Source organism: Lactuca serriola, chromosome 5 (genome assembly GCF_051521515.1).
Source record: "Lactuca serriola cultivar US96UC23 chromosome 5, Lser_US96UC23_V15, whole genome shotgun sequence".
NCBI lineage: Eukaryota > Viridiplantae > Streptophyta > Magnoliopsida > Asterales > Asteraceae > Lactuca > Lactuca serriola.
This window is the reverse complement of record NC_136412.1, coordinates 334,972,510-334,986,315: the sequence shown is the minus strand read 5'-3', so window position 1 is coordinate 334,986,315 and position 13,806 is coordinate 334,972,510. Positions and strand designations below refer to the sequence as shown.

At 37.2% G+C, this 13,806-nt stretch overlaps 1 protein-coding gene across 2 annotated transcripts; it reads right to left on the bottom strand.

The window, feature by feature from the left end:
- Positions 1-5,022: 5,022 nt before the first annotated feature.
- LOC145055284 (transcription factor DIVARICATA-like) lies at positions 5,023-6,895 on the bottom strand. Of its 2 annotated transcripts, XM_079003583.1 has the most exons (3): positions 5,905-6,894; positions 5,725-5,838; positions 5,023-5,614 (listed from the first exon to the last, which is right to left on the bottom strand). In XM_079003583.1, the coding sequence occupies exons 1-3, from the start codon at positions 6,159-6,161 to the stop codon at positions 5,194-5,196; spliced, it is 792 nt and encodes a 263-aa protein (XP_078859709.1). In that variant the 5' UTR covers positions 6,162-6,894; the 3' UTR covers positions 5,023-5,193. The 2 variants fall into 2 exon arrangements, with proteins under 2 accessions (XP_078859709.1, XP_078859708.1); XM_079003582.1 differs by having other exon boundaries at positions 5,725-6,895.
- Positions 6,896-13,806: the final 6,911 nt, after the last annotated feature.

Sequence of the window (13,806 nt, the reverse complement as noted above, 5' to 3'; positions counted from 1 at the left end):
AGATAAAAATGAAAAGTAGAAGATGTGTGTGGTCTTGAAGCATAAGATGATTCATGTGATAGTGAGATTCATATTCGGGTGTGACTAGCAACTAGGAAGGGTCGACTACCTTGATTTCCACATCTAGTGTATTTTATCTTGGATAAGATACTCAGGTTGATGTGTAAAAACGGTTGTATAGTAGTGCCATTTAATTGCTTATATGCTTGCATTTGTTATAGAAACATGTTAATAGTGGACAAACTTTCTAAGGTTATTTTTTATAATGAGGATTAGAAGACCATTCATGCATTTTACACAATCGTGTCTCTATTCTACATTGTTCTACTTTTTTAAATGAGGAAAAAAGTTATAATTTTGGTTTCATTAAAACAAATATAGTCAAATCATAGTATTATCTAGATTACACGAAATACAATGTGTGTTTGTTTGTTAAGCATAATACATGGATACACCTCAAATGGAAAAGTTCTATTGATGTTTATGAAGTCCTTTTTGTTTTTAATGTTATGTAAACCATGTATGTTTGGTAGAAAAGACACGATGTTGTTTGTTAACAAACACACAAACTCAATCATGACCACTTTATATTGTACCTGCCTACTTGGCATGTAATTCTAATGTCAATCGGTTAACAATCATAATTTTTTTCTCATCGAAAAAGATGAAACAATATGAAACAAAGACTTTTTATTAATCATGTGACTTATATAAAAGTCGTAATTACCCTCGTCACCCCTCCTAACTTGTCACAAGATAATCGGACCAAGACTAAGATGTTGGAAAACTACAATATTCACATTATACCTAACACAACAAGAGAGAGCAAAAAAACATATAAACAAAGTAACAAACTACTCAAATCAAATAAAGAAGAAAAACATCATTTTCATTTCAATGACCACTACATTCCTTAAGGCGTCTCCACCTCCGGTCATCAACATCTCCGACCACACGATGCCAACACTTCCTCCACACATCAAGCATTAAACAACAGATTGACTCAGTTTAACCGTGATCTGGACTCCTCGTCATACCAAATAAAAAACCGAGTTTTAAAAAAGTTTGTTTTTGAATCGGATGCATAGGGTTATGGTTTTTATTGGTCTAATAGGATATGCTTAATTTAGGGTATTGCCTACTTTTTTACGTTGTTAATAATGACTATAAAAGAATCTGACATGGACAATTAAGATCTTGTTAGATTGAATGATCAACAACGTGAATTCAAATTTTGAAAATTATGGTTAAAAGTTTGCTTTTGTGAATACAAGAGAGATATATGGCGTGTTCGACAAAATTATATGGTAGCGAGTAGCTTGCAGCTTGTAGCTTGTAGCGTTTTGTTAAACGCTACATGAAGTAGCATTTGGATTTGGAGCGTTTTGTTTAAACTAAACGCTAAAAGCTTGTAGTGTCAAACAAGAGTTTCTGTTTAAAACTGAGCGTTTTGTCAAACTCTAGAAGCTCTCAAACGGTCAGTGTCGAACACGCCCAAAGACTATAGAAAGGTCGGCCCACATGTACAACATGTATAATAATATTCCATAGACCCATAGTCTCGAATTAGCCTAAGTAAATTTTAAGATATTCATACATATTCATTCTACCATGCATAAGATAGTTAGTATTAAACTCATCATATTTTGTTTTGGAAAAAAAAAGACATGAAAGTAAATGAGTATATTATGATGCATACTTTTTTTTTTTATTTTTATATTTTTTCAAAAGACAATATAGAAATGTCGCTTGAGATTTATCATATTGAAGATAGACCATCGGAATCTATTTACACATACCGGGTAACATTTCCAAAGTGAAATATTCCATTTCTTCAGCATCTTCAATATATTAGTTCTTATCTTATGAAATGGAAACCAAATACCAAAACCGAAAAAAAAGACATGACATCAAAACATAAAATAAAAAAAACTAGTTTTTGTTAAATAATAAATAAAATAGGCCGCAGTCACAATCGCGTGATGCTTACATAAACCAAACATATCATCGTGTCACTAAAATCTCATTTAGACAATTTCATCATAAGTTGTACCCTTGTCATAAATAGATAAAATGTAAATTATAAAAATTGTTCCTATGGATTGATCGGTTACAACCCTATGGTTTGTAAATATTATACTGCAGCTCCTTATTCCATATAAAAAACTCAAATTACCATTTCCTCATTTTTTTTTTCTTTTTCTTTTAACAATTTACTTTATATATATATATATATATATATATATATATATATATATATATATATATATATATATATATATATATATTTCAATAGAAAATACATAAACCTAAAAAAAACCCTAAAAACTCTACAAATGTATGAAAACATATTTTGAGATATTTAATCTATTTTTTTTTTACTTTACAAAACTAAAAATCACTACTTTTTATATTAAATCACTGAAAATATTTAAAAAAAAAAAAATTTGTTTTTTATTAAAAAGAAAATTCATTTTTTTTCAACGAATTTGTTACAAAACTTGCAATTTTTCGTCTTATAAAGTCAAAGAAAGAGATTAGATATCTTAAAGTATTTTTTTCTATGTATTTCTATTGATTTTCTAGGCTTTAAGGTTTTTAAACCTTTATATATTTTCTATTGATTTGCCCTTTATTATATATATATATATATATATATATATATATATATATATATATATATATATATATATTATTGTTTATTATCTTTATTTTAATAGAACTAATATAGACTATTTATAATTTTTTAAAAATATATCTAACTATATAAACTTATTATTATTATTATTATTAGCTTTATTTATTTATTTTTGTTTTCGTGGTTAAAAATTATTTATTATTTTTGACATTTTATTTGAAGATATTATTTAATGTTGTTTTTTTTGACCTTCGGTTTGTTTAAATTATATAATGATTTTTTTGACGTTTTTTTTTTCTCGAATAAAAAAATTAAAACAATAACCCGGATAACTATCAGTCTTCCAATAAAATTATTTAATTTTCCATTTTTTTCTTTTTCTTTTAACGATATATATATATATATATATATATATATATATATATATATATATATATATATATATATATATATATATATATTACATTGAATAGTTTTACTTTGTTTTTTTTTCATAAATATTTATGCGAAAAAATATAATTATATAGGTAATAAATGAATAATCACTCCTATATAAACGAATTATGTAAACCAAAAAACACATAAAACCATAAAACTTTTTAACAATGAATAAAAGAACAAATACTAACATATAAGTGAATGATGTAAACAAAAAACAAATAAAAAACAACATTAAGTAATTATATTGGATGATTTATAGTTATGCAATTTATTATTTTAATTTATTTATTCAAAAAAAAATATAAAAAACGTCATTATATAATGTAAACGAACAAAACATTAAAAAACAACATCAAATAAACATTCATATAAAACGTCAAAAATATCCAAGTTATTATTTTAGTTTGTCTATTCGAATAAAGCGTAACAAAAATCATTATATAGTTTAAACGAACAAAACGTTGAAAAAACAACATCAAATAATATATTAAAATAAAACATCAAAAATATTAAAAGATTTTCAAATCATCAAAAGAAAGATAAATAAATAAATCTAAAAATAAATAATAATGTGAATTTATATAACTTAGATAATTGATTTAAAAAATTAAAATAATTTTATAAATAATCTAAATTTATTCTATTAAAATAAAGATCAAATAATATATATATATATATATATATATATATATATATATATATATATATATATATATTAAAAGAAAAAAAAAAGAAAAAAAATGTAATGTGGTCTTTTTATATGGAGCAAAGACCTGCAGTATAATATTCACACACTATAAATTATAGGGATGTAACATATGAAATTTTAAACTTAAGGACAAAAATTATGAATTCAACCAAACCACACTTATAGATAAATAAATAAACAAATGTGATGGTAAACTACTACCAATAGAAACTCCAAATATTTAAACCTCTAATAGATATTAATAGATATTCAGTCATGGGTAGGGTTTATGATATATGACTAAAAACCAAAAAATAAGAGTCCAAGCATATAACTTTAGCCTAGAAAATAAAAATAGGCTTGGTGTGATGAATCTTACTTTGTACAAGGAAATCATGCTTTTATGTTTAATCGTTGAGGAAATAGGATCTTAAAAGGCAATTATTTGAGAAAGATCTTCATCAAGATAAAGGAAATGTAGAAGGTATGTGTGGTCTTGCTCTTGAAGCATAAGATGCTTCATGTGCTAGTGGGATTCAGATTCGGGTGTGACTAGCAAACTAGGAAGGATCGACTACCTTGATTTCCACATCAAGTGTATGGTATATTAGAATGATACACGCGTTGATGTGTAACAATGGGCGTATAGTAGTGCAACCATCGTTTTACCATTTAATGCTTATAAGGTTATATTTGTTATATGAGACATTGTAATATTGGACAAACTTTCTAAGGTAATGTTTTTATATAACGATGATTACAAGACCATCCATGTCTTACACGCCGTACATGTCTCTATTCCATCTACTTTTTTAGATGAGAATATAAAAAGTTGCAATTTTTGTCTATCGACACAAATAAGTCATATCTTAGTATATTATAGATTAAGTACAATACAAAGTGTTTTTGTTTGTTATGCGATATACTGATACAACTCTAACGGAAAAGTTCTATTGATGTTTATGAGGTCCTTTTTCTTTTTAATGTCATGTAAACTCTGATTGTTTGGTACACAAGATGCAACGTCTAGTTATTAACAAAGACACAACTCAATGTGACAGCTTTTTATTGTATTTGGCATCCTTTTCTAATGTCAATTAGTCAAAAAAAAATTAATCTCATCCAAAAGATGAAACAACAACTTGGAAAGAGACTCGTTATTAATCTTTTGTCTTATGTAAAAGACATAATTACCCTCGTCACCCTCCTCCAAGTTACCAACTTGTCATCTAATCAAATCGATCCAAGACTAAGATGCTAAAAAACTACAATATTCACATTATAGATATAACACAACAAGAGAGTGATAAAAAAAACTCAAAAAAGAAAACATATAAACAAAGTAACAAACTACTTAAATCAAGCAAAAAAGAGAAACAATCATTTTCAATTATCACTACATATGTTATCAAACGAAAATGTTGGCTCATCCATGAGGGTAATGCATCGCAGGTTGCATCTGAAAAACCATGCTCTGAGATCCACCATAAAATTCATGTAAACCACCATTACCTTTGTATCTCGGAGACATAAACATGCTCCCATTTGTTTGGTCGAATGCCATGGCTGCATCACCACCACCACCACCGGGGTGGCTCCACTGAAACTTACATTGCTCCGGTGATGTTCTTTTATTTTTTGGCAAGGAGTTTTGATTTTCATTAACGTTCACTGTTGTTATATCATGAATGCTTGCTCTTCTCTTATCTTTCCCACCGGAAAGTTGCCGGATGAAATACTTCTGAGCATGGCTTGCAACTTGGGTTGGTGTTCTTGTCACAACGTAATTTCTTGATATATTTCTCCAATCTCCTTTTCCATACTTCTTTAGCCCCAATAGAAACAATCTGTGTGAACAAATTCCCAAATACCCATTTCAGATTACAATCAAATTTATCAAGAAATTGCAAAAAGCAAAGAAAGCAAAAGAAATCTGAAATGGGTTCATGAGACTTACTTGTGCTCTTCTTCTGTCCACGGAACTCCCTTTTTCCTTTCTTGTTCAACAGGGCGACCGGCAGCGATCACATCCACCGGAGACCTCTTTCCTCCGCCGCCATACGGCGGAGACCTGGACGTATTCAAACCATGATTATTCCCCCATTCTAAAGTAAAAGGACAAGAGTTATTATTATACCCATAGTTGGGATATAGCCCTGCTTCAATACTGCTCACGTCATCTTCCAATTCCTTATACTGTCGCATCACATCCACCACCGTCTTCCCCGGGACCATCTCCGCCACCCTCTGCCACCGATCAGGGGTGTCTTTATCAAACTTTGCAAGCGCATTCTCGAACAATTTGTTCTCAAGAGGAGTCCATATTCTGCTCTTTAAGCTATCTTCCATCATCCAGCTTGACGAATTCGAAAGGATATCTGTTTCCCACTTCATTGAAGCTTAATTAAAGCACCCCAAACAATCAAGATCGGATTTTTAGAAGTTTATATTAGAAAACTAGGAGTAGAGAAAAAACAGGGGAGCAAATGTAGGAAGGTTATGTAACAGAAGGTTAAAAATCAAGACGCATTTTAAAGGAATCAGAATAGTTTTTTTTTTTTTTTTTCTGTTTGCTATGGGCAACCACCCAACCACCTGAGGAATCTTTAAAAGACACACCTTTTTGAAACTTAACCACAATATATTCCCGAAATTAGATTGATAAACATCAAGAAAACCCTAGAAACATTGAACATGATCTGAAGTCTGAACTGATAACAGAAATTGGGGGATGATTTCTAAAATTGGAAAACAGGGAAGTTCTTGACATATCGTTTAGGAAAGGGGAAAAAGGCAGTTGGTAGTTAAAAAATGAGAAGACAGAGTGTTGTGTATGCAAAGGGGGTTTCCTTAAAAGCTTGAAATGGTAAAGAAAATACACAAAAAAAAAAGTTAAAACCCCTTCTCTCTCCAAAATAGGAAAGATTATGTGTTGAATTCTTGGATCTTTGGGTTATGTGAAGGAGAAAAAGGGTTACTTGAGGACGATTTCTGCCCTTTTCTTTAGGGAAAACAGAAAAAAGATGATGAATTTGAGAAGGGAAAAGCAGGAATACCAAACGAGAGAGAGAAAGAAAAGGAGAAGGTGGTGGATGATGATTGGAGGAGATGGTGCTGTGGCACTTCAATTTAAAAAGAAATAGCACTATTTTAATGTGCACTCTTTCCCTTATTTAAATATTAATTTTTTGTAAAATAATATTTAACAAGTGTTTGGAATTTCGCTTTCAGAATAATTATTGTGTTTGAAAATTAAATTATAATGATTTAAAATTATGTAAAATGAAGTAATTTTTTATGTATAATTTATTTACTTGTTTATTCAAACCTAATTATTTCATTAATATAATAATAATGATCACTTTGTATTAAATCATATAATAAAAACAACCACAAAAGAATGCAAGTATTTGGAGGTGAGAATTCATTTAATTTGGTTTTAGTTTTAAGACGGATAAATGATTCATTAACAATTAAGTATAGAAGTACTTACAACATTTAACCCTTGACAAATTATAATATTTTTCAAACCCTTGACAAATTATAATATTTTTCAAAACGTGAAAATTTTATATATACATAAAAAATATAAATGACATAATTATTTAGTTATATCAAATATCAAGTTTTTATATCTGTTATATCAATACTTAATATAAAAAAGTTAATAAAAATTTAATTGTTTCGTATCTGATCAGGAAAAAGAAACTCTCGTCATAATACGATAAAACGCACTTTGACACGTTTGCGTTACACTTAACAAACTCTTCTTTAACAATTTCGTGACGGTTGCACACAATGCTGCGCCTTTTAAAACCATGCTAACAACTAACATGTGAAACATGTAATAAAAATATTGAAGTTGGCGTGTTTAAGATTTGTGCATGCTTTAACTAACAAGTGAAACATGTAATAAAAATATTCAAGTACTTGGGTTTAAAATTTGTACATGCTTTATTGATCAGGTTTATAATATCTAACTAGTGACAAGTGAAATATGTGATAAAAAATGTGTGTTTATCGTATTTGTGCCAAATGAACCATGTGATCATCAAATGTGTGTTATCATATTTTTAGCATTAGTTAATTTTTAAAAATGACCACACCAAGAAAGTTTCGATGTGTTCCAAACAAGTTTTTTAATATGAAACTATATGAACAAATCTAATACTAAAAATAAAATAAAATTGGTGGGGTAGCCCATACATTGGATCGAGTTTATTAATCTTATATTTTTCACACAATTTTTTTGATGTTTCTTTTATACGAAACATTTATGTAAATTTGTTATTAGACATGACTGTTTCACTCAAACATGGAGACAATTTCTATAATTTTGCTTTTTGTAGGGATTAATTATGTAATTTTATGAAAAGCATGGATTATTTTTATAATATTTATGAAATGACAAATGTCACAAAGTCACTAAGTTTACAAGAAAATTCAATTTTGACATTGTGTTAGTTTTTGTCTCAAATTGGACACTCTGTTTCCAATTTGTTATAATTCTGACCATGTAACCGGTCAACCCGATTGTCTAATGATATAGCATGCTAACGTATTAGTTTTGATGATGTGGCATGTTAACAATCCATGATGACGTGTAAAAAATGAAAACAAAATGCACAAAAGACATTAAGTTTTTTTTTTCAGTTTTGACATTATTTTTTGTTTCCAACACTGGAGTTATCACGGTCAATCTCAAACATACATCCCGCAGCGGGGTGCTCTCCGCCCTGCGGCTCAGTGCATCGGCTACAACATTAGCATTGCCTGAGTGGTACAGGATCTCACAATCATAATCTTTGACCACATCCAACCACCTTCTCTGTCGCATGTTTAGGTTGGGCTGATCCATCAAATATTTCAAACTTTTATAGTCCGTGTATATCGTACACCGAACCCCATACAGGTAGTGACGCCAAATCTTGAGGGCGAACACCACTGCCCCCAACTCTAGATCATGGGTGGGGTATCTCATCTCATGAGGCTCCAGCTGCCTCGATGCATATGCTATCACATGCCCTCTCTGCATCAGCACCGCCCCCAACCCCAAAATCGATGCGTCACAGTATACCACAAAGTCCTCCATCCCTTCCGGGAGGGCTAACACCGGGGCTTCGCATAACCTTTGGCGAAGTGGCTCAAAGGAGGCCTGCTGCTCGGGGCCCCATGAAAAAGCAACACCCTTCCGGGTCAACCTGGTGAGTGGCACTGCGATCTTAGAGAAATCCTTGATAAATCTCCGATAATACCCTGCCAACCCTAGGAAACTCCTGATCTCGGAGGGTGACCTCGGCACCTCCCAACTCATCACCGCCTCAACCTTGGCTGGGTCGACCAATATCCCTTTCTGGTTAACGAGATGTCCTAAGAACTGGACCTCCCGCAACCAGAAATCACACTTGGAGAATTTGGCATAAAGCCTCTCCGATCTCAGAACTCCGAGAACCTCTCTCAAATGCTCCTCATGCTGCTCTCTAGATCTCGAATATACCAGAATGTCGTCGATAAATACAATCACCGACCGATCCAGCATCGGCCTGCACACTCGGTTCATGAGATCCATGAACACTGCCGGGGCATTGGTGAGCCCGAAAGGCATCACCACAAACTCGTAATGCCCATAACGCGTCCTGAAAGCTGTCTTCTGGACGTCCTCATCTCGCACCCTCACCTGATGATATCCAGACCTCAAATCGATCTTGGAGAACCAAGACGCTCCCTACAACTGATCGAACAAATCGTCGATCCTCGACAACGGGTAACGGTTCTTGACCGTCAGCTTGTTCAACTCCCGGTAATCAATGCACATCCGGTGTGAACCATCCTTTTTCTTGACGAACAGGATAGGCGCTCCCCACGGCGAGTTGCTCGGCCGAATAAACCCCTTTCCCAGCAGCTCCTGAAGCTGCGAGGATAACTCTTGCATCTCTGGAGGTGCAAGGCGATAAGGCACCTTAGCGATAGGCGCGGCCCCCGGAACCAAGTCGATACTGAACTCTACTTGCCTCACAGGAGGCACACCCGGCAACTCCTCAGGAAATACATCCGGGAACTCACGCACTACCGGAACCTCCTCAACTGACCTCGGTCTCTCGGAATCTACCCGCGTATCCATCACATACGCCAAAAAACCCTTACAGCCCTGCTGTAGACATTGCCTCGCCCTAGCGGCCGAACAAAACGCTGATCCTGAACGTGTACCCTCACCATACACCGTAAGAACTCCCCTACTAGGGTCTCGTATGGTCACCAGCTGTCGCTCGCAGTCAATAACCGCACCGAATCTGCTCAACCAGTCCATGCCCACAATGACACAAACATCATGTAATAGCCCAGAATCTCAGGTATTATTAAATTATGTTTTTTGGGGTGATTTAAGAGGGGACTCGGCGAGTTGGAGCCTAGACTCGCCGAGTAGGATCGCAGACTTGGTCGCGGGATCGCGACTGGACTCGACGAGTCCAGATATGGACTCGGCGAGTCGACGCTGTTTAGCGAAAACCCTAACCGTTCAGGTTTGGGTCGTATATAACGCATTGTATGCCGTCATTGTTCGTCTTTTAGTCAATTGAGAAGAACCCTAAGCGGCTGTGGGCATCTAGAGCAAGATTGAAGGCCATTGGTGACTTGAAGAAGTTGTGGTGCAAGGAGGAGAAGAGTTTGGCTAAAGGAACTGCAAGGGATTCGAGTTCTGAGGTTTGGGGACGCAGAGGGTGCGTTATTCAGGTAACATCTCGGATTATTTCTGTTATTTTGATGTGTGCATGGATCTAGGGTTTATGGAACCCATTTGGTGATTAGATGGATTATTACCTTGTTACCCAATCGACTATAACCCTGTATTAGGACCTTTAGAGGTCCAGAAGGTCCCATGTTTGTGTATTCGGGACAAAACTTATCTCAAGAAGCAGTTTGATCGACTGCATGGCGTAGACTCGCCGAGTCCGATGAACAGACTCGGCGAGTAGCTTGGAGATTGACTGGAACTCGTCGAGCTGTTCTTCAGACTCGACGAGTGGAGTCGGGGTGGCCCCGCGATTCTTCCAGGAGTAACTCGTCGGGTCGAGGAGGATACTCTACGAGTAGATAGGGAATCTCAGAGAGTTGGAGGACGTCTAGACTCGCCGAATCGCCATGGCACTCGCCGAGTCCGGTCGAGTTGACCGTTGACCGTTGACCAGAGTTGACCTAAGTCTGACTTCTTAGGGATAGTCACACTTAGAAGATATAAGTGTTAATGAGATATGTGATGTTATAGGGAGGTTGTAGCTCGTCGGATTGTGCACGAGTCATTTCAGGATTTGCTAGCTTCCAGCTTTTACGAGGTGAGTCTTCTCACTATACTGTACCCGGAAGGGTTTGACTGTGTGACCGGAAGGTCAGGTATGATATGTGATATGTATGCTATATGTGGTAAGATATTTGTTATATGTGCTATGTATGTTATGTGGGCCGGAAGGCGTGGTGTTGATGACCGGAAGGTCAGGGCCTGGAAAGGCGTACGTGCGTAAGTTGTATATTGGGGAACTCACTAAGCATTTATGCTTACAGTTGTTATGTATGTGTTTCAGGTACTAGCGAGGACCGTGGGAAGGCGCCGGCGTGATCGATACACACTGAAGAATGTTTTTATGATCTTGGGATTTTGAATATTTGTATTTGACAGAATACTTAAACTATTTATGCCTTGTTTTGAATGGAAATAATTATATTTTAAAATTGAAAAATTTGTTGAAAATTTGCGTTGTTACAATTGGTATCAGAGCCTTGGTTTGAGGGATTCGGGTGCACCTTCGGGGGTAACTGAACTCAAGCCGAGGATTTGAGGAAACTTTTTAAATAAAGGCATAAACTTTTGTAAATGGTTTTGTGGTAAGCAAGAAAGAGGCAGTGTGTACGATCAGTCAGCGCCCGAACGGTAAAGATCCCCAAAATACCTTACAATATTATATGATATGAATGGTTATGCATGCTAGAAGACTAGGTATTCATGATAGGACTAGAGTGGCCTGATTTGTGATGCCTTAGTCTAGGGAAGTTTGCCTATATGAGATGCTTTGCTAGTGTGCGAGTAGATAGTGCATAACAGAGGTAGAGTACTCACTATCCGGGGTTTGGGGAGGAAGATTTGGGATGACTGCTGATGCGGTGTGGTCGGTAGTATTGGGCCCGTACTACCGAAGACACCGGGTCAGTGGGAGGCCCAAGTAAGAATCCATGGATATCGGAGACTGAGTAGGGTTGCGTTAGCGAGTACGATTATACTCGGTGGAGTCTCTGATAGTTTTATGTTGTATTTCAGAGACATCATGGTTAGACCACGCCACGGAGCGAGTACGAGCGGTGTGAGTGACGAGGAGATTCGTCAGATGATTCACAAGGAGGTAGCGGCGGCGATCCGGGCTGAGATCCCGGAGATGTTTGGGTCTATTAAGACCACCCTGATGGAGACGTTCGATGAGCGGTACGCCGCATTGACTGAGGCTGCAACCGCTGCAGCTACCGCAGCTGTGGCCGCTGCTAGGCCACAGGGGGTGACTCGTTGCTGTTCCGAGAGTTCAGCAACACGAAGCCACCAGAGTTCGATGGGACGCAGGATCCGATTGCTGCGATGAGGTGGATCGCGGATATAGAGGGGTGCTTCTACACTTGTTCATGCCCGGAGCACCTGAGGGTACGGTTCGCATTGAACCAGCTCCGTCTGGGAGTGAAGGACTGGTGGAAGTTCGTGACGGCGAACTTCACTTTGGCAGAAACTACGGCAGTGACATGGCAGGGGTTCACTGCCATGTTCAGGGATGAGTACGTGCCCCCGGTGGAGCGGGAACGATTGGTTCAGGAGTTCTTAACCCTCAAGCAGGGTACTGACTCGGTGGCGGCGATCACGCGGAAGTTTCATGAGAGGGTGATGTTTTGCCCCGAGCTGGTGGCCACAGAGCAGGCTCGGATGAGCCGGTACTTGGGTGTTCTGAGGAGGGAGATCCGGGAGTTTGTGTCAAACTCCACTTACCATACTTTTACTGAGCTTCAGGCGAATGCCAGGAAGCGTGAGATCGAGTTGGAGACTCAGGCCAGGGAGGAGGCCGAGTCTCAGCAGGCAGACCGGCGGCCGGCTCAGTCTCAGCCGGCAGCCAAGCGGATCAAGTCCGCCGATTCGAGGACGGGAGGTTCGAAGAGCCGCACTTGCGGAAAGTGCGGCAAGGGTCACGATGGGGCGTGTCGAGCCGGTGCTTGCTACAAGTGCGGCAAGGAGGGACACATTGCTAGGGAGTGCCCCAAGGGGTTTATGGTTTGCTTTCATTGCAACCAGACCGGCCATCGGAAGGCCGATTGCCCTCAGCTTCGTCAGGGATCTGCACCTGCTGCCAGGACTACTGAGACTCGACCGGTGAAGGTCGAGGCCTCGAGGGCTCGTGGGAGAGCCTTTCAGCTGACTGCGGAAGAGGTCCGCGCTGCGCCCGATGTCGTGGCAGGTATGTTGTAATTCATGTATTTATATTAAATGTCGAGATGTTATGCTTATGTTATTATATGCGTAGGTACTTTCCTTGTGAACTCTGTTCCTGCCTTAGTGTTATTTGACTCGGGTGCGAGTAGGTCCTTTGTGTCCTTAGCCTTTAGTCAGCATATCAGCGTTAGTCGTGAGTCGTTGAGTCGACCTTTGAGAGTTTCTATAGCTGACGAGAAAGTGATTTGTGCTACGGAGGTTCTTCGGGGATGTGTACTAGAGATTTTCGGGGTTGAATTCCTGATTGACCTGATTCCTATTGCGATGGGTGATGTCTGTGTCATCGTGGGCATGGACTGGTTGAGCCGATTCGGCGCTGTCATCGACTGTGAGCGTCAGTTGGTGACTATACGAGACCCTAGCGGGGGAGTTCTTTCGCTGTACGGCGAGGGTACCCGTTCGGGATCAGCTTTTTGTTCGGCCGCTAGGGCGAGGCAGTGTCTACAGCAGGGCTGTAAGGGTTTTGTGGCGTATGTGATGGATACGCGGGAGGTTTCCGAGAGACCGAAATCAGTTGAGGAGGTT

Bases quoted from the DNA above. Each gene is read 5' to 3' on its own strand.
- LOC145055284 (XM_079003582.1), bottom strand. From the start codon at position 6,161: ATGAAGTGGGAAACAGATATCCTTTCGAATTCGTCAAGCTGGATGATG. The intron at 5,615-5,724 runs GTAAGTCTCATG...TTGTTCACACAG, and splicing joins TGGACAGAAGAAGAGCACAA to ATTGTTTCTATTGGGGCTAA.